Source organism: Perca fluviatilis, chromosome 14 (assembly GCF_010015445.1).
Source record: "Perca fluviatilis chromosome 14, GENO_Pfluv_1.0, whole genome shotgun sequence".
NCBI classification, from domain to species: Eukaryota; Metazoa; Chordata; class Actinopteri; order Perciformes; family Percidae; genus Perca; species Perca fluviatilis.
The window spans coordinates 7,740,431-7,756,961 of NC_053125.1; the positions used below are offsets into that span (position 1 = coordinate 7,740,431).

At 39.7% G+C, this 16,531-nt stretch overlaps 3 protein-coding genes across 4 annotated transcripts; all 3 read right to left on the reverse strand.

The window, feature by feature from the left end:
• Positions 1-801: 801 nt before the first annotated feature.
• On the reverse strand, positions 802-3,606 carry LOC120573565 (secretory phospholipase A2 receptor-like). The gene is made up of 5 exons (XM_039823357.1): positions 3,539-3,606; positions 1,867-2,247; positions 1,413-1,769; positions 1,195-1,289; positions 802-1,103 (listed from the first exon to the last, which is right to left on the reverse strand). The coding sequence occupies exons 1-3, from the start codon at positions 3,576-3,578 to the stop codon at positions 1,486-1,488; spliced, it is 705 nt and encodes a 234-aa protein (XP_039679291.1). The 5' UTR covers positions 3,579-3,606; the 3' UTR covers positions 802-1,103; positions 1,195-1,289; positions 1,413-1,485.
• A 3,742-nt stretch (positions 3,607-7,348) lies between these two features.
• On the reverse strand, positions 7,349-9,416 carry cskmt (citrate synthase lysine methyltransferase). Of its 2 annotated transcripts, none has more exons than XM_039821368.1 (2): positions 9,254-9,416; positions 7,349-8,425 (listed from the first exon to the last, which is right to left on the reverse strand). In XM_039821368.1, exons 1-2 carry the CDS (start codon positions 9,351-9,353, stop codon positions 7,749-7,751), a joined length of 777 nt encoding a protein of 258 aa, XP_039677302.1. In that variant the 5' UTR covers positions 9,354-9,416; the 3' UTR covers positions 7,349-7,748. The 2 variants fall into 2 exon arrangements, with proteins under 2 accessions (XP_039677302.1, XP_039677303.1); XM_039821369.1 differs by having other exon boundaries at positions 9,161-9,367.
• A 461-nt stretch (positions 9,417-9,877) lies between these two features.
• On the reverse strand, positions 9,878-16,424 carry otub1b (OTU deubiquitinase, ubiquitin aldehyde binding 1b). The gene is made up of 7 exons (XM_039823539.1): positions 16,302-16,424; positions 14,419-14,480; positions 13,799-13,897; positions 13,501-13,619; positions 13,101-13,185; positions 11,850-12,044; positions 9,878-10,489 (listed from the first exon to the last, which is right to left on the reverse strand). The coding sequence occupies exons 1-7, from the start codon at positions 16,342-16,344 to the stop codon at positions 10,292-10,294; spliced, it is 801 nt and encodes a 266-aa protein (XP_039679473.1). The 5' UTR covers positions 16,345-16,424; the 3' UTR covers positions 9,878-10,291.
• Between the last annotated feature and the right edge of the window lie 107 nt (positions 16,425-16,531).

The following is a 16,531-nucleotide window of genomic DNA, read 5'->3' on the forward strand; positions in this document are numbered from 1 at the left end:
AAAAGTAATAATATAGTATGTTGTAAAGTCATAAAAAGTCCTAGTATAGTATGTCGTAGTCATAAAAAGTCCTAGTACAGTATGTTGTAAAGTCATAAAAAGTCCTAGTACAGTATGTTGTAAAGTCATAAAAAGTCCTAGTACAGTATGTTGTAAAGTCATAAAAAGTCCTAGTACAGTATGTCGTAAAGTCATAAAAAGTCATAGTATAGTATTTCGAAACAATTCATAAAAAGTAATAATATAGTATGTTGTAAAGTCATAAAAAGTAATAATATAGTATGTCGTAAAGTCATAAAAAGTCCTAGTATAGTATGTTGTAAAGTCATAAAAAGTCCTAGTACAGTATGTTGTAAAGTCATAAAAAGTCATAGTATAGTATTTCGAAACAATTCATAAAAAGTAATAATATAGTATGTTGTAAAGTCATAAAAAGTAATAATATAGTATGTCGTAAAGTCATAAAAAGTAATAATATAGTATGTTGTAAAGTCATAAAAAGTAATAATATAGTATGTCGTAAAGTCATAAAAAGTAATAATATAGTATGTTGTAAAGTCATAAAAAGTAATAATATAGTATGTCGTAAAGTCATAAAAAGTCCTATAGTATAGTATGTCGTCGAAAAGTCATGAAGTATATATTACATGAAGTAATAATATAGTATGTGGAAAAAAGTCATAAAAAAGTCATAGTATAGTATGTCGAAAAGTCATAAAAAAGTCACAGTATATTAAGTCGAAAAAAGTATAATAGTGTAATAGTATAGTTGTAGACTAGAGAAATTTTTTAAAGGGATGCATAAGGGTTCAAAATTCAGGAGAAAATCAAAATAAATTGTATTTCACACTAAATGAAAAGAAAAGTATTTCATGGCAGTCTACAGGACTTGTTCAGGTGTGTGCAGCCTATTAGCAGATAGAGAACAAACCCTTCACCATGCGTAAACAGAAGTAAAATCAGACTTCAATTTCAGAGCTCAGTTTTCTGTTTGAATTTCCTCTGTGAGCTTGTCCCTCCTTGTGGAAGACTTTCCCATCAGGCTGTTCTCTCCACTTCAGGGTGACTCCACTCATTCCATTCTCCTTCAGCCTGCCCTGGAGCTGGGAAACACAAACGGTAGCCATTTTTGAAACATCAATCTAAATTATTTGTCAGAAGGTATAGCTTTTGTTTGGCCTGCTATCCACTCACCTTTTTCAGGATGACTGCTTTTACCGCAGGGTCATTCAGATCCAGAAAGGGGTCCCCTGTCTTCATCCTCAGTTTAATTGTCTGCCTCATGACTGCTGCTTTGACAAAGAGAAAAAAGAAGAAAAAAACACCTTTGTGGTACCAAACTCATTAATTCAAATGAGCATGATGTAATGCATCAAATTGTCTCTTCCACTTAAGGACAGTAAAGCACTCACCAGGCAGAGGGACGCTGTAGCAGACAAACGGTAATCTAGTCTCACAGGTCTGTGTCTTCCATTTTCCTGTACTCTACAAAGCTGCAAGACCACAGGCCCTCGTCGAGCCAATAGCGAATGAACCTGTGGACCAGTAGCTGAATGAGTAGTCACTCCCATCGGACCAGTACAAGTTAGGGTCTCTGAACAAACCAATCCATGTCCAGCCTCCACTCGGCACCAAGCTCAGGACCTTCTGGTTCTCAGTGTCGTTCCTCACAGTGGCCAGGTCTATGTAGTTCTTCCTGCAGTAGCTCTGAGCACCGGACCAATTCATTTTTTCACTCACGACAACATATTCAGGATTCAGCTGTGTTCCTGCAGTGAAAGTTTTTTTTTTTTTTAATTCACGTATTGAATTTCAGAACAACCTTTTCCAAGACTAAAATTGAAATATGCCTCAATATAGCCTTACCTGTGTAACAGATAAATGGGTAGGCTAAGGTGCAATCATCATCCCACCAGCCACCAGTGTTGTCAATTAACACACAGAACTGAGCCGCTGAGGAAAAGTCTGGTTCATTGTCAGTACGATCTTGCCAGTCCCTATACTCAGTTCCACGCCCTCTGTAGCCGTCGGACCACCTCCAGTCGATCGTAGTGTACAGGCCAATCCACACCTCAGATTTGTAGCCAAAAGATGCGATGGTGCCGAGGAGTTGGTTCATTTCTTCAGAGTTTCTAATGGTGGCCAGGTCCGTGTATGTCTCTCTGCAGTAGGCCTGAGCTTCAGCCCAAGTCTTTTTATCAGCAACATAGTGGTACTGATGCAAGAGGCACGTGGAGATCTCCCAGCCTGTGAGGGGAAAACACGTGTTTGTCAGAGGTCTTTAAACCTGTGAGTGGCTCAAACTATCTTTTGGTTTGATGAATAATTGTGACATAGAGCCAGCGGTGGAAGAAGTATTCAGATCCTTTACTTAAGTAAAAGTACTAATACCAGACTGTAAAAAAATAACTCTGTTACAAGTAAAAGTCCTGCATTGGAAATGTTAAGTACGTAAGTATCATCAGGAAAAATGTACTTAAAGGTCCCATGGCATGAAAATGTCACTTTATGAGGTTTTTTAACATTAATATGCGTTCCCCCAGCCTGCCTATGGTCCCCCAGTGGCTAGAAATGGTGATAGGTGTAAACCGAGCCCTGGGTATCCTGCTCTGCCTTTGAGAAAATGAAAGCTCAGATGGGCCAAACCTTATGAGGTCATAAGGAGCAAGGTTACCTCCAACCTGGAAACGACTTGTAGGCCTGTATATTGTTGGGTAGTTTAATTTAAAATAAAAAAAATCATATTTTATAAACTACATGTGTTTTGTATATAACATTCCTAATTTGTAAACTTGTAACTAAAGCTGTCAGATTAATGTAGTGGAGTAAAAGGTACATTCATTTGTCTAAATGTGCTTATTGTCATTCTCTGATAGGAGGAGGCCTACTACCTGTAGCAGCTGACCGACTATGTCGACTAAGTGTGAACACGTTTCAGTGACTTAAACCGGGCAGACGCTGTACGGGTTAAGCCCGATTTTAGCCCTGAATGGATCGCCCCTGACTAATTGTAGAAACGGGACAAATTTGTGCCAGATTAGCTGTCGTTTGGGATACTTTACTTGGGTATGATTCCTACTTTACTACAGTTCAGAGGAGAATACTGTACTTGTTACTCCACTACATTCATCTGAAAGCTAAAACTACTTACTTTTTTATGTTGAGATTGTACATAAAAACACATTATTAACACATTATTGGGGCCCATTTTCACGTTCCAGAAGTCTATAGGTTGTTATCGATGTATTATAACAATCAATTAATGTCATAAATAATAATACCATCTTCCTGATGATTTATGTCTACGTAATGCAGGACTTTTACTTGTAATGGTGCATTTTCACATTGCTTTTAGCAGAATATTTTTACACAAAAAGTCTCCATCAGGGCCAAAAAAATTAAATCAATATATTTCAAATACTTTTTCAAACTAACCACTGAATTTGTGGGGACAACACCTGTGGATTTTATTAATTTCAGTCCTAGCGTATTATACAATAAAAAGCAGTCAGAATTCAATATTAAAGAATTCACTGACCTGAGAGATACAAGACAACCAGCCAGACCCGTTCCATCATGATGTTGCTCTGTGGACTGTACAATATGGCACTAAAATGAAAGGATATTTGAGAGGCAAATCTATTGAAAGTCAACACTAGCTCCTCTTCCTTGTTACTTTGTTATAATATGTAAATGTCAAATGCACTCTTTACACAAAAATCAGTGTTGGTTGGATGGATGGAAATGTTGACATGGGTAGTGACATTGATGTTATTTTATGTAAAATAATAAGATAGGATAAGCCACCAAGGGAAATGGTTACCATTAGGGACTGATTGCCCTTTCAGTGTAACTGAAAAGGGACACAATCCTCAGTCCCTAAAAAATATGTTTATGGAGCTATTACAAAATACAAATCAAAGTGGATTTCTCCTAAATTACAGTCTTCAAAATTCACCTTTTTTGTTAATATCCTTCCACTGTATCTCAACCCAGAAACACTGCCCTCGGGAAACAAAGAGAGGGCATTTTGTACTAAGATTGTAACTTTTGAAGATATCCACTTAGTAATTCAGACTTCTAACGCTTCAAGTTATTTTCAGATCCACATATTCACAACAAGGACAAAGGACTTTGTCCACCATCACTTCTATTGGAAATGCTTTAGGAGTGGATCACTGTATGGTCTATATATTAATAATAGGAGGAATGATTAAATCAAGCAAAACCTCTCAGTGTTAAATATGGACATCTGGCTGAAAAATTGCACGCCTATCTGCTAAGTTTTTTCAAGTATATACAGTGCCTTGCGAAAGTATTCGGCCCCCTTGAACGTTTCGACCTTTTGCCACATTTCAGGCCTCAAACATAAAGATATAAAACTGTAATTTTTTGTGAAGAATCAACAACAAGTGGGTCCCAATTATGAAGTGGAACGAAATTCATTGGCTATTTCAAACTTTTTTAACAAATAAAAACTGAAAAAGTGGAAATAAATTATTCAGCCCCTTTACTTTCAGTGCAGCAAACTCTCTCCAGAAGTTCAGTGAGGATCTCTGAATGATCCAATGTTGACCTAAATGACTAATGATGATAAATAGAATCCAGCTGTGTGTAATCAAGTCTCCGTTATAAATGCACCTGCTCTGTGATAGTCTCAGAGGTCCGTGTAAAGCGCAGAGAGCATCATGAAGAACAAGGAACACACCAGGCAGGTCCGAGATACTGTTGTGGAAAAGTTTAAAGCCGGATTGAATACAAAAGATTTCCCAAGCTTTAAACATCCCAAGGAGCACTGTGCAAGCGATAATATTGAAATGGAAGGAGTGTCAGACCACTGCAAATCTACGAAGACCCGGCCGTCCCTCTAAACTTTCAGCTCATACAATGAGAAGACTGATCAGAGATGCAGCCAAGAGGCCCATGATCACTCTGGATGAACTGCAGAGATCTACAGCTGAGGTGGGAGACTCTGTCCATAGGACAACAATCAGTCGTATACTGCACAAATCTGGCCTTTATGGAAGAGTGGCAAGAAGAAAGCCATTTCTTAAAGATATCCATAAAAAGTGTGCGTTTAAAGTTTGCCAAAAGCCACCTGGGAGACACACCAAACATGGAAGAAGGTGCTCTGGTCAGGTGAAACCAAAATCGAACTTTTGGCAACAATGCAAAACGTTATGTTTGGCGTAAAAGCAACACAGCTCATCACCCTGAACACACCTTCCCCACTGTCAAACATGGTGGTGGCAGCATCATGGTTTGGGCCTGCTTTTCTTCAGCAGGGACAGGGAAGATGGTTAAAATTGATGGGAAGATGGATGGAGCCAAATACAGGACCATTCTGGAAGAAAACCTGATGGAGTCTGCAAAAGACCTGAGACTGGGACGGAGATTTGTCTTCCAACAAGACAATGATCCAAAACATAAAGCAAAATCTACAATGGAATGGTTCACAAATAAACATATCCAGGTGTTAGAATGGCCAAGTCAAGTCCAGACCTGAATCCAATCGAGAATCTGTGGAAAGAACTGAAAACTGCTGTTCACAAACGCTCTCCATCCAACCTCACTGAGCTCGAGCTGTTTTGCAAGGAGGAATGGGCAAAAATGTCAGTCTCTCGATGTGCAAAACTGATAGAGACATACCCAAGCGACTTACAGCTGTATTCGCGCAAAGGTGGCGCACAAAGTATTAACTTAAGGGGGCTGAATAATTTTGCACGCCCAATATTTCAGTTTTTTATTTGTTTAAAAGGTTTGAAATATCCAATAAATTTCGTTCCACTTCATGATTGTGTCCCACTTGTTGTTGATTCTTCACAAAAAATTACAGTTTTATATCTTTATGTTTGAGGCCTGAAATGTGGCAAAAGGTCGAAAAGTTCAAGGGGGCCGAATACTTTCGCAAGGCACTGTAAACATTGTTTCACCATTTGTTCCCCTCTACCTCTCTCTATATATAATCTCTCTCACCTTGTGTATCCAATAAAATAGTGTGACAGATTCTACACCTTTTTTTTCTACCAGTTGTTAAATTCCTGCTGCAATTTCCTCTGCTGCAGTAGTCAGGTGCAACAACTGTCTGTTTACATTTCCAGTCCTCTGAACAGGAACACACTAGAATACATTATGATGGCTCAGTCAGATGGTTTCCCTTACCATTTCAGTCATTTACAAGTTTAACAGTGACACATTGTTTCTTATCATTGTATAAGCGCTGCTTATAAGCCTGTTAGCTTTGTCGTAACGTGGCCTTCCTCCGACAGAAGGGAGAGAGAGCCCAGGGCATCGACTCACCTATTGACTATAGCATCAAGACTCTTGTGGGAGCTCAAAAATGAATGTGTCAATGGGGGAAAAAATAATTAGAGGCATCACTACTCAAAAATAGAGCACATGGCTCAAGCACAAAAAAATTAAGAAAAGAGATAGGTCTACAGCTGAGAAGAGAGATGTGTATCCTACATCGTGGCATGCTGGATGAGACAGTCTGCTGCCAATAGATGGCAGTGGATAACAAGTAATAACCATACCTAGAGATTGCCATGGGCTACTTTCCATAAGATCATCTCTCAATGCAAATCAAACCAGCTATTACGCTAACTGAAATAAAACCATGCCAATCTCTGGTATGTATGGTATGTGTTGATGTGGGGCTATTTGAATTCCAAAGGCCAAGGGAACTTTATCAGGATGCATAGTATCCTGGATCCATGAAATAACCTTTAAAAATAAAAATCTGCCTGCCTCTATGGGAATTTAACATAGGGGTGTGTATACTTATGCCCCCTGTATTTTATTTATTTACGATACATTATTCATTCACAAAGAAAACAGGTGTCCTTTAAGGTTGGATTTTTCCTCTTTTTTTAAATTAAGGCATTAAGATCAATTTCCAAAAGACGATTTTTTTATTCCTCTTTTTAGTCAACTTAAGCATGGGTGTATTCACTTACGCTGAGCACCGTATGTCTTAAATGTATAATTGTATTACACCACAGGTACACTCTAGTCACACATTGGCACAGTAATGGAGTATGGTCTGGCTATCTGTTCAGGGATAGGGGGAAAACAAAAACGCTCTGGCTTGTTTGCATTTCTTTAAACCAATCACAACCACCCTGGGCGGTGCAAAGCCCCCATAGCGGTGATAGCGAGGGGGAGGGGACGCGCCGGATGTTGAGTTTTATCCCAGCGATGTACATCCGTTGAGCCAGACTCGACACACGCCATTTGTCTTGTCTATCGATCACAGAAAAAGACAACAATGAGGCAGATTGAGTGAGAGTAAAACACATATGCATTTTTTTTTTACTATCATGTTAAAAAATTTACTTATTTAACATTATGACCATCCAGATTAGGGATCGACCAATACTGTTTTTTCTCGATAAAGATTATTAGTAGTTAATAAAACAGATAACCGATATTTGGAACCAATGTGCATATACAGTGAAAATAAAAAGTCAAAATTAAGATTCTGGAATGTTACAAAATCCAACACATGCTTTAAGCAATTATTTAATAAATTACAAACTTTCAACATAATACACAGTCAAATAGTGGTGTGGGCGGGACATTAGGTCAGGTTCAGTGGTGAGTGAAACCAAAGCAGAGGGGGCGCTCGGTTTAATTAATTAACTTCATCTGTTCTCCGGCAAATAAAACGCTGATACAGACAATCTGCAAACTGCCAAAAAACGGGCCGATAATCGGTCTATCCCTAGTCCAGATGTCGAAAGTTGCTATACAATACGGCGAGGAGTCACTTGGTAGCAGTAGTAAGACACTCCCCTTAGCTCCCCAACCTCCTGCACCCCAACATCTGCTGCCATCACCCCCGGCTCCTGGGCCTCCGTCTCCAGCCACAGCAGCCTGGCATCAGGGTCCTCATCGGAGAACTGAAGCACAGATCCTGAGCTCCGCAGCACCTTCAAACACTGCTTCAGCACCAGACCGGCCTTCCCTCTCCCTTCCTTAGACCTCAACAAGGCGTCTGTGGTGCCCTTATCAACTATAAGGTCCACGCTGCTACAGCCATAGTGCCTGTGAAGCTGTGTGCAGTCCAGCTCTACAAACTCCAGCTGAGAACAAAGATTGTGAGGCTGAATGGCTTTGGCTCGGACGTGTTCCTGCATTAGTCGCACAGCTACGGGAGAGATGTCTGCACAAGTGACCCGGACCGGGTGGGCCGAGTGTCTGAAAATACAGGGCCCTAGAGCAGAAGTGCCACAGCCCATATCCAGGACTTGGAGCAGAGCATCTGGGTGGGACTCGGTCTGCAAGAGAGGCATAATGAAGTCCCGGACAGCATCGAAGCCAAAGAACCACTCAAAGTTTTTGAAGGTGGATGTCTTGCTGCTGCTCTCAGCGTAGAAGCGGTCCCAGGTTGCTTTCTTATCCATGTTTTCAATCAGTTCAGCTAGGCAGAAACACAGATGGGATTATGTTGCGGAAGTTAATAAGTGAACATTAGCTGTAAAACACAGATATAAAACTAACCTTAGTGGCTGCATGGTTCGGCCATATATTGGGGAACTTTATGCCAAACTTTATTTAAAATGTCAATTTAAAGTGTCCTTTTGTGTAACCTTTCCTTAGGTCCTTAGAAGCCACTACTGAATTCTGCATGACGAAAATCTACCAAGCTGAGAAAATTTTGATTCCATGCTGATAAAAATAAATTAAAGCCAGTTTATTAGGTAAACAGAGCAAAAACTGTCCTGGAATATATGATATCCTATCATTTGTGAAGATGATAATGTCAGTTCTTTGTTGTTGAAACTGTTTTAGAGATGTGTTGATGTATGTATGTATTCGTTTTAGCTTTGTGTAACGTTAGCTGACATACTGGCAACTAGCTAGCTAAGTGCACAACTATTGATGGTACGTATCCAAATTAGAGCTCTTGAATGAATGTGTAACTAAATTGTCATTTAACACAAACTTGCTGACGTTAAGTAAAATGAACACTTCCTAAAACACGTTATTCAACTTGTCAAACATAACGTTGTCGCTGACCCACTGTGACGTTAGTTGGCTAACTAGCTAGCTTACTGACTGCAGTGGCACTGCCATGTGTTACACCCATTGACATATACACCATACAGGAACATTCCAGTCAATTAAAATATTTAACAGTTTGATTTGAACGCACTTGTAAGAGAGTGATGCCGTACACAAGCTTCAACTAGCCTCCTGCCTGACAATGTCAGCGACTTTGCTAACAGAGACATTTTCTCTTAGCGACCTTGCGTCTTGTCTTCTTCACTCTTGTCCAACGGAGGAGCTCTCACTCTGCCCAAATGTCCTGGTACCAACAGCCCACGAAAACGGCAACGAGACAGCATCTTCTGCTGTTGTAGACGACGATCTTTGATTAGGTCGTGCCGCAATGACGCGACTGCGCATGTGTAAATTCGGGTGTAAACAAAGGGCACGCAAAAAACAGCTGTTCTCCTGTAGTCATTTCAGTACACTGGGTTTTACGTCCTTGCTGTAATATGTATGCGGATGTCGTTCCTGGTAGTGGCTCCTACAGCTACAAAAATGTATCAATATAACAATGTAACAATATTAATATATTATTTATTTTTTATGCCTAAATTATAAAAATGCTTGATAATCAATGGCAGAATACTATCTTCATTGATAAATTGTCATTCAAACAGCAAAAAATGTGTAACAATTACTGGTTCAGCTTCTCAAATGTGGAAATGCTCGGTCTCAGTGCAAATTGCATACATTTGGGTTTTCAACTGATGGTGTCCCCTTGGGATCACAGAAAAAAATAAAAAAAATTTAAAAAGAAGTGATTAATTGGTAATCTAATCACATGTCTAAATTCAACCTGAAGAAATAATGAGACAAGAAATAAGATGTAAATCCCTTTAATAAAACTCAATGAAACGCAGTGTAACAAAGGAAAAGAATCCAACATAAAGCAAGTAGATAACATTTACAACCACAAAAAAAAAAAAAAAGAAAAAAAAACCTGTACAACTCTAAATGCCTGGAGTCACTTCTATTTCTTCCAAAGATTTTTTTTTATTAACCATTTTGTGATGACTGAGGATAAACTTGGGAGTTTGGGACGAGAGGGGTAAGGGAGGCATGTCATGTGATTTTATCTTTTATTTTTAACTTTTTTTCAAATACATAAGTGTGATCTCGTACACAGATGTATGCTTCATCAACGTTGCTGCTGAAGTTATTTTTTATTTATTTTTTAACCCCAGTGCTGTAGCGTACAGCGGGAGGAGAATGAGGCGGGCTGTGGCCAGGAGTGTTATTTGTACAAGATGTCGTAATGGCCAGGTCTATAGAGGAGGAAGATGCGTGGGTCGCCGCCTTCAGGGAAGACGTGGTGATTGACTGTTCCTCCCTCTCCTCTATCCATGTACTCCACCAGGATGGACACGTTCAGGGCCTGGGCCAATGCGATGATGTGGATGTGGTCACTTTCTTTAGACATGGGCTCTACCTCCTTTATAAAAAAAAAAAAAAAAAAAAAAATGAAATAAACAAGCACATTACATCAGTCTTTCTACAGAACTTAAATGAATATTGAACATTGTGATTATGTGTTTTTTATTCTTATTCACCCAAGAATGGCTGACAGTGTACTTTTTTTTTAAATGCTCATTTTCAGGTTCATAATTTTATTTAGAAGTTATATCAGAATAGGTTTACATGGTTTAATTATCAAAAAACACCATATTTTTGTGGTACTACACATTGCTGCAGCTCCTCTTTTCACCCTGTGTGTTGAGCTCTCCGTTTTAGCTACAGAGTGAGACATCTCACTTCTGTTCCATCTTTGTTGGGAGTCACACATGCGCTGTACCTAGGTAAAGATTACTAGCCAGTCAGAAGCAGAGTATGAGGGCGTGCCACGCTAGCAGCTAGGCGAGCATTATAACATGTGTTACAAAGTGACCAAGTTGGAGATGGTAAGTCCCTTTGGGGTGGACTTTGGGCTTTTTCACTTTGTAAACCTATAACGTGCACAAAAAAGATATATAACACAATAAAGGAAAGGGAACAAGCATAATATGAGCACTTTAAAGCTACATTGTGAAGAATTTCTCCCATCTAGCGGTGAAATTGTATAGGACAACCAACTGAATATTACTTTCTAGCCCCTCCTATTCCGAGCGTGTTGTAACTCCTACGGCGGCCGTATGGCAAGATTAACATGGCTTCCAGTACGAGTATCAGTGCTATCGTTAATCCAACATGGCATCATGACTTTGCGTAAACATACACACCACTTTCCTAAAGCCAAATGGCGTGTTATCTGTACGCATTTTGAGCTTTCCACGTGTATGTCTACGCTGTATACACACACGTCACCACGTGGCGTCTAATAAGAGAACGTGCCGTACTATCACAAGAATAACGTCACACGCGTGTAAAAAAAAAAAAAAAGGTTGGGTTAGGAAAAGAACATTGGAAAAGGCTTTAGTATCACAAAAAAAAACTACAAAAACACGACGGTGACCAACGTCACACGCTTAGGAAAACTAAACGGTTGGGTTTAGGAAAGAAACATTGGAGAAGGCTTAAAAAAAAAAAAAACTACTACTAGCTACGGCCAAAATTCATAGTGTAAGGCCATGCTTACAGCATAGGCTACATATTTTTCTCCGTGATCAGTTGGTGCGAGGGAGAAGGTCAGGTCAGACTCAAAATGAAAAAAAAGGGATGGTGTTGCTGTGCTGTGTGTTGTTCATTCATTCGACGATTTCCTGCATGTCTTCCCCCTCTCTCTTCCCTTTCATATCTAGCTGTTCTTTCCATTAAAAGGCTGAAATCTTTAAAAAATAATTTAAAAAAAAGCCCACCTGCTGACAGAACTCCTTGACGGAGCGTCCTCCCTCTATGAAGTGCTGAAAGAAGCCATACTCTCGCTGCAGGTAGCCCGAGGTGAGCAGCCGCAGGTACACCACCACGTAGTCCGACACGTTCTGATCATTGAAGGAGTTCAGGAGCTCCTGCAGGCGCGGCTGCTTCTCACACAGCTCGATCAGGTCCATGAACTTGGGAGGGGAGACATTATTTACATCATTAGATTTATACGTGCGTGTCCAGCTTGCCAAATGACCGTCCGACTGGCCAAATCTAGAGCGTCTGTCGGCTCCAGCTGACCAAATGCATCATGTACTTTGGCAGATGACCACTCGAGAGTTGGCACGGCAACTTAACGATGCAAATCACAGGCAACGGCATCACACACTTAATCCAACAGGAGTGCAAGGTATACTTGACTTACTGTGAGACTCTTTACAGCTTTTATTTGCTTCTTTTTATTTCCTACGGAACGCTGTTCACTTCAAGAAACAAAATATTCTCAAACCAGTGTTTTCCCTTGGTTCGTTGAAGATTTAGGTGCACATATTTGGCGGAGGGGTTTAAGGGTCTTTCCTCAAGAAAATGTGATGTTTTTCAAATCAAAAGAATATTCAATTCGACATAATTTGGGACCATTATTATCACCGTACCAGTTTCTAAAATAGGGATCGACCAATTATCGACCTGGCCAATTATCGGGGCAGATATTTGTCAGTTTGCAGATTATCTGTATCAGCGTTTTATTTCACCCATAACCGATAAAGTTAATTATTAAAAAGTGCGCTACTTTGGCTCCGCTACAGCTCTGGAAGCAGTCTGCCAACGCCTGTAGGGCTGAGCGATTAATCGCATTTGCAATAATAACGCGATATGTTAAAACGTGATTTCCTAAATCGCAAAGGCTGCGAGGCAAAGGCAATCGGTCTGCACTCCGCATATTTTTTATATATATATATATATATATATATATATATATATATATATATATATATATATATATATATATATATAGCATATTAAATCGCAATCTTGGTGAAAAGAAATCGCAATTAGATTATTTTCCAAAATCATTCAGCCCTAGACACCTGCAAGCAAACTGTTAGCACATTAAAACTTCAAGAGGCTATTTTTTTTTATGGACTGTGAACCCTGCGTACTATATGCTACTTCAGTATCTAAGGAAAAACATCTGCATTTAGGTTGGTCAGTTAGCAATTTATGTATTTTACTAACAAGAAACTCACAGTATTGTGAAAGTCTTCAATGGTAAACTCAGTGAAGCCCTCGTTAACCAGTTCCAGTTTACTTTTAGTGGCCACTGCTTTGAACCTGAAGAGACAAAAAACACGTAATCAATAACCCTGAGCATATTACGACCGCCATAGTGTTTGTTTTTTGTATTTGAAAGTACAATGAGAAAAAAAAAACTGACAAAGAGCACTAAGAAGAAACGCCTAATTGTTATGTGACTCTAAACATAATTGCATAGCCATGTACTGTTTCTGCACGTGACAAGAGTTGTATAAAACTATACAAAATAAACTTATTAAATCGTTGCAGCCATGAGAAGACAAAATCGAAGATCCAAGGGTGAGTCTAAAGGCTGATACAGCCAGCACAAACGGCTCCCACTGCGACACTCACTTCTGCAGTTCTTTGCTGTCATCTAGCAGCGACTCGAGATGTGCGAAGCCGAAGGCTCTGTAGAAACAGTTCCCATCTGGTCGCGTCTTACGGATGTACGAGTATTTTTTGTGTAGGTCCTGCAGCAAAACGAGAAAGAAGTTACGCAAAATCAAACTGCAAACGCTGTATTTTGAGTGTGTAGGCAACAGACAGTTTGGTTTTGTGGCTCTAGGTGAAATGCCACCCTGGCCTGTGGAGGAAATGCACCCTGATGTGGGTGCAATAACCGAACACCAGTTAGTGTGGTTGGACTGACCTTGATCTTGAGCTGATAAACTGTGTCATCCTCAGCGTACTCCCTCTGCAGCACCGCCAGGTCCTGTCTGTCTGACACTAAAGGGTTACTATTGGCTATCTAGATACCCACAAAAAAAAAAAAAAAGTTAGCACAGGCACTGTAAGAAACTTCACTCATCGAGGACTATGTCCTGACCAGCTGTGGGCTGTGCTTCTACACTGAACAAAGGCTACAATATAGACTAAAAACATTAGCCGTGCATTATGTTTGTATTGCAAAAAAAATCCTAATGACAATATGTTTTGGTCAATATTGAAATCACGATTATTTAACACAATTACTCAAGCTTCAATTAATTGCATAGCCCCAGGTCGAGGTCAACGTTACTGATTACTGGGAAACTTTGAAAGGTTGTACTCAAATTCTTTTTTTGCATTTTCATAAAACAAGGTCATGATAAACAAAAAGTTAATTAAATAAAGGCTGTCATGGGACAGCTGCGTGAGAAGGGTTCAGCCATATGCACACGTCAGCCGACTTTTCTGGATGTTCAACTCTATAAAACTGGATTGGAATCTGGAAACCGTTTGATCCTGTTGTTGCTCAAGAAAAAGAAAAGAAAAAAAGGGATTTCATACCTCCTGCTGAATTCTGTCCTGTTGAGCGATTATGGCCTCATCATATGCAAGGCAGTTCACTCCTGTGAGAGAAGGGAGACAGATTACTTAGGCTTCAGGAGAAACTTCTCCAAAAGAAAAAGACACACTATTAATCCACAAGGGGAAATAACATTTTTGTCACTCTGGTATTATACACATTAAAAAAAAAAAAAAAAACAGAGGCCTGAAACACACACACACACACACACACACACACACACACACACACACACACACACACACACACCACACAAAGGTATGTAAACATGGATTAAATAGAGAGAAAAGGCAACCAATCCCTAACTGCTTGGGGCGCCTTTCCATGTGGAGAGCGAAAGGCCACCATGATGGCAGAAATTGTATTTTGCATTTGGATTTAAAAATCTGCATCAGACCAGGGCCAGTGTTTATGAAGAATATCAGAATTAGGGGTGCACGATATATCGACTCAATATCGTTTTTTGCAATATCACGTAGTGCAATATCATTATCGAAAATGTACAGAAAAGTATTTTGTGAGGTGCGCATAGAGACAGCGAAAGAAACGAGAAGCGTGAGGACAGAAAGAGAGTGCGAACTGCGAAGCGTGTTTAAATAAACCCTTGTGTTGTACGAAAACCGGTATACGTGCAGTTTAGTGTCCAAAATTCCCCATACAATGTCCTTAATTAATTATGAACCTGCTAAACCACCTGTGCTACCCTACCCCTACCCTGTCTCAAATAAGACCCTCATCATTTGGGACACTCAGTTTTTGGAAAATAATTTGTGACACTAAACTGCACGTAAGCCACTAAAACCTGTTTTCATATTCTATTAATCTATTTTGATGTGTTTTAAACTTTTGCGTTTTCTTATGTTCAAGAATCTAAGAATGAATATCGATATCGCAATATTTCACCTTCAATATCACATTTTGTCAATATCGGGCAACCCTAATCCGAATGTAAAATTGGTGAGGTTAAAATTTGAGTTACAACGTGGTGTAGTGATACAATGTTGGAAGATCCGCGCTGTACATTTACAAATGCAAACTGCAGAAAACTACACTAACTAAGGACGATATTGTTAAATACAAGAAATTATTTTAGCTGAATAAAGCCAGGAGTGCGAGTTTACACAAAAATGAACCTGCTTTACAACTAGCAAAAACAATAACGTATCAGCTACATGCATACACAGGCATTGTAAAGCGTGTGCATGCAGGTGTTATATTATCTTGTGACATCCATGCACCTGCAACACGTTTTGGCGATTTCCATCAAATTTAACACAGATTGAAAACCCATCATCGTTAGGTATTAAAAATGCAATAACGTTAGAAAGAAGACAAAAATAAAAGCATTCAAGAAGCATTCTGTTCCCGTTTTCATCATATGCAGTCACCAAAAAGCAACCACATAAGCATTCAGCCACAGTCGGCACTTAACATAAAAACAAGTTAATCCACAACACCAGCTATCGTCAGTCAACTTGGCTAGCTCGATCTGTGCGAAAACAAAACAAATTCTAGTCACGATACATACACTTGCTTTAGCTACAAAAAGGTGGCGTCCTATCTTTTATATTAAGCACACACTTCCAACGTTTCCTTAAGTCAAAAACTATAGGAATGTCACTTGCTGTCGCCCTGTCAGTAACTAAACAAGCGTTTTCTCTTTGTGTAGCAATGGCAGCTAGCTAACGTTAGCCAACAAGCTCTGGCCTGTCTCCCCCCCTCATCGCTGCATGTCAACCGCGTTTACCACGGAGAGGGCAGCGGCTGAAACGCCGACGGACACTCGTGTGGATGTGGGCTTAATTTGGATGAGAAATGACCGCGCTGTTAGTTGAATATTTTGTATTGCAAAGGTTTCTCTCACCCTCCCCCTCTGCCTGTGATGATTCCTGCTGCTCCTCCGCCATCTTAGCTAGCTATCGAGGTCTGTTTCCTCCTTCTGCATGACCTCATTCATTACACACTTCCGGCGAGTCTTTAAATTTCTTTATTTTTGTTTATTTTATTTTATTAAACAACAGAGGTAGACGTTTGCATGCCGAGGGCCCTATAAACAAAATGGGGGTTAAACCAAACTACCAAAACAGTCTTGTT